The 7,176-nt window shown below is 55.2% G+C and overlaps 1 protein-coding gene across 2 annotated transcripts in view; it reads left to right on the forward strand.

Annotated features, from left to right (window-relative positions):
• The window catches only part of TRIM8 (tripartite motif containing 8), a 29,807-nt gene extending 23,352 nt beyond the window's left edge, over positions 1-6,455 (forward strand). For both annotated transcript variants that reach the window (XM_021536339.4, XM_085583676.1), the window contains exons 3-7: positions 2,057-2,152; positions 2,885-3,118; positions 3,486-3,517; positions 4,086-4,201; positions 4,882-6,455. In XM_021536339.4, the coding sequence (XP_021392014.1) occupies positions 2,057-2,152; positions 2,885-3,118; positions 3,486-3,517; positions 4,086-4,201; positions 4,882-5,489 (1,086 nt within the window). In that variant the 3' untranslated portion in view covers positions 5,490-6,455. The remainder of the gene's footprint in view (positions 1-2,056; positions 2,153-2,884; positions 3,119-3,485; positions 3,518-4,085; positions 4,202-4,881) is intronic.
• Positions 6,456-7,176: the final 721 nt, after the last annotated feature.

Below are 7,176 nucleotides of genomic sequence, written 5' to 3' on the forward strand. Positions count from 1 at the left end.
GAATCCTGTCCTGGTTTTTTAACCCACTCCCATCCCAGCTGGCAAACAGGGAAGTCAGGCTGAGGATGGGGCTGCTCCTGGGGGTCTGGCTAGACTTGGCCATCCTCCTGGTGAGCTGGTGTGGGATGGGTCTGCCTGTCTGTGGTGGAGATGGAGAGTCTGTGGTGGGGAGGGCGGTGTAGGGAAGGGCTCAATGCAAAGCTCGCTGTGTCCTTTGGCTGCCCAGCGTGGGGCGTGAGCAGCCTGTGCTGCGTGACCTGCCCAACTCCCACACTCAGCTGGCCTCCTGCAAGCAGGGATGTTGGAAGGAATCTCTTTCTGTGGAGCCCAGGAGCAGGCTTGTTGCCTGCCACTTCTCAATCCACCTACATGGGGCTGTTGTCTACCTGCTCCACAGTTCTGCCTGGTGCTTGACCCAAAGCCCTGTCTGAGCCCTAGAGAAACCCCCAGCAGCTCCACACTCAGGCCTGGCTGCTGTCACAGGACCTAGGACATAGTTCCTGACTGCACCCTTGGTTCTTCAAGGTTCAAGCAAGTGGTGTTGCACTCACTCTCCAGAGCTCAGTTCCCCTCGTATTAAGCCTGGGAGTGGACTGCAGCCTCCTGATGCTGCAGCAGCACAAATAACGATCATTTTACAATGAAAAAAGGAGATTTTTTACATATGCCTCAAATCTTTCTCAGTGTGGATGTTTCCAGTGATGCCTGTGGATGCTACAGGCCCCTGTGTTTCTGACACAAGCACAGCAAAGGTCCCCCCATGGGCTGGGGTTCTGCGTTGCTGTGACTGCCCCTCAGTCCTGTTCCAGTGGATGTGCTGTCTGTGTCTGTCTGCATGTGCTTTGGTGGGTGCACACGCGTGCATCCCGAGCATGCATGTGGAGTGTGCCTGTGAGTGGGAAGCTGGGTTATTTTAGCTCCTCGTTATTATTAGTGTTAGGAGCCCAGTAACAGTAAGGCTGGAGGTGCCTGAGACCTTAAGAAAAACAACAGGAGGGAGGAGGCTTCGCATTCCTGCTCCTGAATTGAGTCGGAGGTGACAGCCTTTCCCTGCAATGCAATTAATCCCGGCAGCGCCTCTGCCACCCTCCCCCTCCCGCCTCGTCCAGGAATTAATTACTTGATTATAAATTCCCGAGTGGCGGTTTATAATAGCAATAATCCCCTCGAAATTCATTCTTGCTGCCTGTTTCTTTCCATCTCGCCCCCGTCGTTGAGTCTCGAACGCCGCATCTCTGTGCCGGGCGAAGCCCTTCTCCTCGCCCTGCTGGTATCCTGGCTTTTCTCCCCAGTAAACATGAAGGAAATATTTGCAGTTGATTTTGAGGGGTGTTTTGGGAAGCCTTGCTCCTGCTCACAGGGATGGAGCCCTTCTGTGATGGGCAGTGGGTTTGTCCTGGCTGGGAAGCATGCAGGAGCAAGGCACTCGTGCTGATAGCTGGGGATAAGGTTTTGTCCCAGTTTTTCAGTGGATGGCCCAGGCCCAGCCCCAAGGAGTGGGGCTGTGGCTGGCAGTGTAGTGGGGGGATGCTCCGTTCCTCTTCACTTTGTCCCTCCAGATTACGCTGACGGTGGCTCTGGGGCTTGTCAAGGAGGCGGGGAAGGGAGAAAGGATTTGGCGTGGTGTACGGGAGTGTGAGGGAGGTGGTGATGTCTCACAGGAGCCTGCTGGCAATAGGGCCTCAAAATGGTACTGCCTTAGTGGGGGATGAGCCTCTTGGTGTCCCCTCCACAGTCCTCAGGGCTTGGCCTGATCCAACCCCACTGACTGGGCTGCAGAAAGTTACCTGAGCTGCTGCCCCCATCCAGGGGGACCCAGCCCAGCCGATGGCACAGCCCAGCACACACAGCCCCTCTGCCATTTCTGCCATTGCAAAAATCAAGTCTCCAGCTCCACAAGCTACGTGGGGGCTTTCAACCTGGCAGTGGCATCCTGCTGGGAAAAAGCACCATCCCTCCTGAACCATATGGGCAGAGCCAGTGTGGGCAGCACTGATGTTCACTGGCACACGCAGCTGCTGGGCTCTGACGATGCTGCTTTCCCTCATCTCTGCAGAAGATGCTGATGAAGCAGCAGGACCGCCTGGAGGAGCGGGAGCAGGACATCGAGGAGCAGCTCTACAAGCTGGAATCAGACAAGCGGCTGGTTGAGGTAACCAATGCTCCACCCTGCCATGGCCAGTCCTGGGGACTGTCACCCTATGGCACAGTGGGGACAGGTGGGCAGGGAGGAAGGCAGACTTGCAGGGGAGGAGTATCTGTACAGACTTCCAGCCTCCATCTCAGTGTCATCAGTCATCATTTTGGGAGACAAAATATGTTTGGAACTGCTCTGCAGCCTCATGGGCCCTGGGTTGATTTGGGAGGTGAGGAACAAGGTTGTCCTTAAATACCAGATGGCACATCCTGTCCTCAGCTCAGCACAGCCTTTCTCAGGAAGGGAGTGCTTGTGGTGCTTAAAGTCCCTCAGCCTCTGGAACATGAAGTGTCTCCAGCATGGAGTGGGGCTGGGGATGAGGATGAAGATGGGGAAGGGTATGCTGATGGGGATGGGTGGGATTTTTCAGGAGAAAAATCTGTTGGTGGTGCAGCAGGTTGTTCTTGGCATTGGGTCTCTGGAGGTGAGCCCCACACACACCCCAGGAAGTACGTCCAGGAATCTGCTGAACCAATCAAACCTTCAAAGTGTCCCTGTTGGGTCTCTGGCACATAGAAGTCCTCCCACGTGGGAGTTGACAGCAGGGTTTGAGCTCTCTGGGTGTTGCAGGAGAGCAGAGCTGGGATGCAGCTTTCAGGTTGCATTCTGAGAAAGAACCCAGGTGTCCTGGGACATCATGGAAGAAGTTGAAGGACACAGAGGGCCTGACCCTGCTCCTCTCCCCAGGAGAAGGTGAGCCAGCTGAAGGACGAGGTGCGCCTGCAGTACGAGAAGATGCACCAGATCTTGGATGAGGACTTGCGGAAGACCATGGAGATCCTGGACAAGGCCCAGGCCAAGTTCTGCAACGAGAACGCGGCCCAGGTTCTGCACCTCAATGAACGCATGCAGGAGGCCAAGAAGCTCCTCAGCTCTGTCCAGGTCATGTTTGACAAAACTGAGGACATCAACTTCATGAAGGTAAGACAAGCTGCCTATGCCAGGGTGGGACGGGGGCTGTGGAGAGGTTTGGTTGTGTGGGAAGGATTGGTATGTGTGGGGTGTGATGGGGGAGCAGGATGGGGACAATTGCAGGGCTAGCTGATGCCTCCAGAATTCTCAGCAGTGGAAGAAGCCAAGGAGAAGTGAGGCAGGCTCACTGCTGGCCTCAAATGAAGAGGTGCCACAGCTGGAGATGGGGCTGGAGCAGCCCATGGGGGAAAGGGAGCTCAGTGCCCGTGGTCAGGCTGTCCCCTCCTGGGGGCCATGGAAGCTAACAATGAAAGGGGGCATGGCCACCATGGCAGGGATTGGCATTACTGACCAGAGTTTCTCCTTCCACTTCTAGAACACCAAGTCTGTGAAAATCTTAATGGACAGGTAAGCGCAGTGGGACAGACGTGTTTGGGGGGAAGGGCGTGTTCATGTCCACAGGGGTGGCAGCAGCACAATATCCAGAGGAAGACCAGAGCTAGGGATGCTGCAGGGTTTGGGAGAGGCATGTGCCATGTTCAGCTTCCCTATCTCTCTGGGAGGAGGAAAAAGTCCCCTTGTGCAGCCATTGAATCAGGTCCTCCCTGTGGACTAGGGGAAAGTCAGTGTTGTGCTTTGTGGAAGAGCAGAGGATGGGACCAGCCGGGTTGGGGTGCAGGGCTCCATCCAGCTCCACTGGGCAGAGGCAGGGCTTAGGGTTAAAGCCAGTGCTAGCAGAGCAGAGATGAGCTGGGATGGCCATGCAGTGGGGACATGGACTGCAGGAGGTGTGCCCTGGCTGGGGACATTCAAGCAAAACTGGACAGGGAAGGTCCTGCCTGCCAGAGACAGCCAGCTCACTTCTGTCCCCTACTCGAGGGAGGGGGCTTGTATCCAGGAGGGTGTGAGGGGAGGAGCTGTCCCTCTCCTGAGTCTACCTGGTAATTCACACCTCTCTGCCTGCCATCCCCAACAGGACTCAGAACTGTACAGGTGGCAGCTTACCCCCACCCAAAATTGGCCACCTCAACTCCAAGCTCTTCCTGAACGAGATCGCCAAGAAGGAGAAGCAGCTGAGGAAGTTGCTGGAAGGTGGGTGAAACCTGAGGGGTGCAGGGCATGGGACCTCACTACCTCCTGTATCCATAGGTGGCTGCCCTGCAGATCCCAATACAAAACAATGGGGAGAGCTCTTTGGGGCAGGGACCCCTTGGAGCCCCTCTGCAGTCAGCAGGGAGAGTCAGAAAGCCAGTTCCTGATTCTCCCCAGAGCATTTTCCTTGTCTTGTGAAATGGCTGCGTTCTGGGGTTACACAAAATCCTGAAATACAGAACTTTTGGGGGTTTGGGCATTGCCAGGAAAAAGTCAGTGGAACGATGGAGGTCAGCATGTGGGCAAGGACAGCCAGGGGCTGGCATGGTCCCACAGCCCCCAGCCAATGCCTGGGAGCAGACCACATCTTGTGGAGGCTTCCCGGTCCTCTCCCTGGGGGATTTGTGTTTATCCCCCAGGCTGTCCCACTCTGCTCCTGTTAGGGACTGTGTTCATGAGCTGTTTGCAGAGCAGTGCCTGCGGCTGCTCTGAGCCCGCTGGCAAGGGCCCTGAACTGAATCCACCTGCACAGGGCTGTGTGTGCATGGTTTGCCACTGGTGGGGTGGGGCTGGAATGTGGGTCTCGGGGCTCTGCTGTAGCTTCAGATCAGAGCCAGAGCGCCCCGGAGCTGTGCCATGTTGTGCTTAATACAATCCCCCTCTCCTGTTCCCTTCCACAGGTCCTCTGAGCACCCCCGTCCCCTTCTTGCAGAGTATCCCCATGTACCCCTGCACCGTCAGCAACTCCGGCGCGGAGAAGCGCAAGCACTCCACCGCCTTTCCCGAGGGCAGCTTCCTCGAGCCATCGTCAGGGACTGTGGCGAGCCAGTACATGAGCCAGGGCGCTTCGGCTGGCGAGGGGCAGTCCGCACAAGCCATGGTGCCTTGTAGCTCCACGCAGCACATAGTTGGACTTCCTAGCGGCCCGCAGCCGGTGCACTCGGGCTCCGTCTTCAACCCATCTCACTACCCCAACACCACCTCATCTCAGCAGTCCGTGCTCTCCCAGTACGGCGGGCGCAAAATCCTCGTCTGCTCCGTGGATAACTGTTACTGTTCCTCGGTGTCCAACCACAGCGGGCACCAGCCCTACCCGCGGTCGGGGCACTTCCCCTGGACAGTGTCGTCGCAGGAGTACTCCCACCCGCTGCCGCCCGCCCCCGCCGTGCCCCAGTCGCTCCCGGGACTTGCCGTGAGGGAATGGATTGACGCATCCCAGCAGCACGGGCGGCAGGATTTCTATAGGGTCTATGGCCAGCCGTCGGCCAAACACTACGTCACCAGTTAACCGTCACACTCTCTGGAGAGTCCTGCTCGATGACGTGTTCAGAGAGAAAAGTCTGGTTTGGTTTGGCTTTTCTTTTTTTCTTTTTTTTTTTTCTCCCCTTTTAAATCAAACCCGATTTTTTCCCTGCCTCACGCCCCTCCAGGATTTTGGGGAGGGTTGTTCTATCATATCTCTTTTTTTTTTTTTTTAAATCCTTTAAAGATGAAATAATTTTTTTCATTTTAATGCCTTTTTTTAATTTAATTTTGGAAGTCTTTCCTGCCCCTTGCTGGGTAAACACAAGGGAGAAATTGCCGAGAAGAAATTGATGGGGATTTCAGTCGGACATCTGGGTCTGTGCGTTGTGCTCTTCCTCGCTCCTCTCTGCCTTTGGAAAACTTCAGAAGGGACGATGGCACCTTCTCTCTTTCTGTTTCTCCGAGTTAATTTTTTCTGGTTTGGTTCAGTTTTTTCCCTTTTCCCCACCCCTTTCTTTCCCTTTTTAAAAAGAAAAAAAAAGAAAAAATCTATCATTGATTCAGTATGAAATGATACTTGTAGATTTTGGGTTTGTTACTTTTTTTTTTAAAGGCTGATTTTTTTTTTTTTGTGTTACGAGGCCACTTCTCATGCATATTGGCATTTTTTTTCCTTCTTTCAGAGATTTGTAAATACACAATGGCAGGAAATTTAATGCACAAAAAAAAAAGGGAAAAGAAACTTTACAAAAAAACACAAATAAATAAATAAAAAAATTCTGTTCTAGTTTTCAGGAGGGGAAGCGTGACCGAAATGCACTCCCCTCCTGCATATCGCTGATGCAACTTCCTGTAACAAGCACTTTGTATAAAAAAAAGTGGACTTCCTGCTATAAGGCACAGGTATTTATTCTGTAACCGATTTTAGACACACACACACACAGACACACACACACACACACACACACACACGCAAAATATTCAAATAAATGTGATCACTTAGTGCAAATGCCTCCCTCTGCTGCAGCTCTTCCCCCGGGAACGCCAGCTCGGCGGGAGGCTCCAACCTGCCTTGGGAAGGAAGCGCTCCCCAGTCCCGCGGGGCCGGGCCGTGGTGGGGCTGTTCGGGAGGGAGCAGCTCGGCCGTGGGGCGGCGGTGGGGCCCAGATGTGGAGGGGGTCCCCAGCAGCACCCATCCCGTGTCCCAGCGCCCATCCTGTGTCCCAGCACCATGGGAAGGGTGCTGGGGATGGGGCTTTCCACCAGCTCCCTCCCAGGCGGCGAGGATGTGAGTCAGGCACGGAGCTGGCCGGGCCACATCCTGCCCATGGGCTCCAGAACAATCCCCATTGTGGGATGGGGACTGGGCTGGGGACAGCAGCTTTCCTGACTGCCAGCATCCACCATTCCAGCCATGCTGCTGCCCTGGCACCCAGCCCTCGAGCCTTCATCCCCACCTAAAGCCCCGCTGCCCCTGGGGCTTTGTAGGTGCTGGCAGCACCCCGGGCTGGTTTGGGCACCCTCTGTGCTCAGCCAAGGCTGGGAAGGACGAGGAGGAGCCCTTTGTCCAGGACGTGCAGTGGGGCCGTGGGCTGGCCTGGCTGGGGCTGTGCAGGGGCGATCTCATCTGGGGAAATGAGGCTGACTTCATAGAGCAGAGCAGTGTCCTAGAGGCAGGAGGGGTTTTCCACTGCTCTCTTCAGGTTCAGCTTGCTTTATTTTTTCCTTGG

The sequence above is a fragment of the Lonchura striata genome, chromosome 6 (genome assembly GCF_050655825.1).
Source record: "Lonchura striata isolate lonStrDom1 chromosome 6, ASM5065582v1, whole genome shotgun sequence".
Taxonomy (NCBI): Eukaryota; Metazoa; Chordata; class Aves; order Passeriformes; family Estrildidae; genus Lonchura; species Lonchura striata.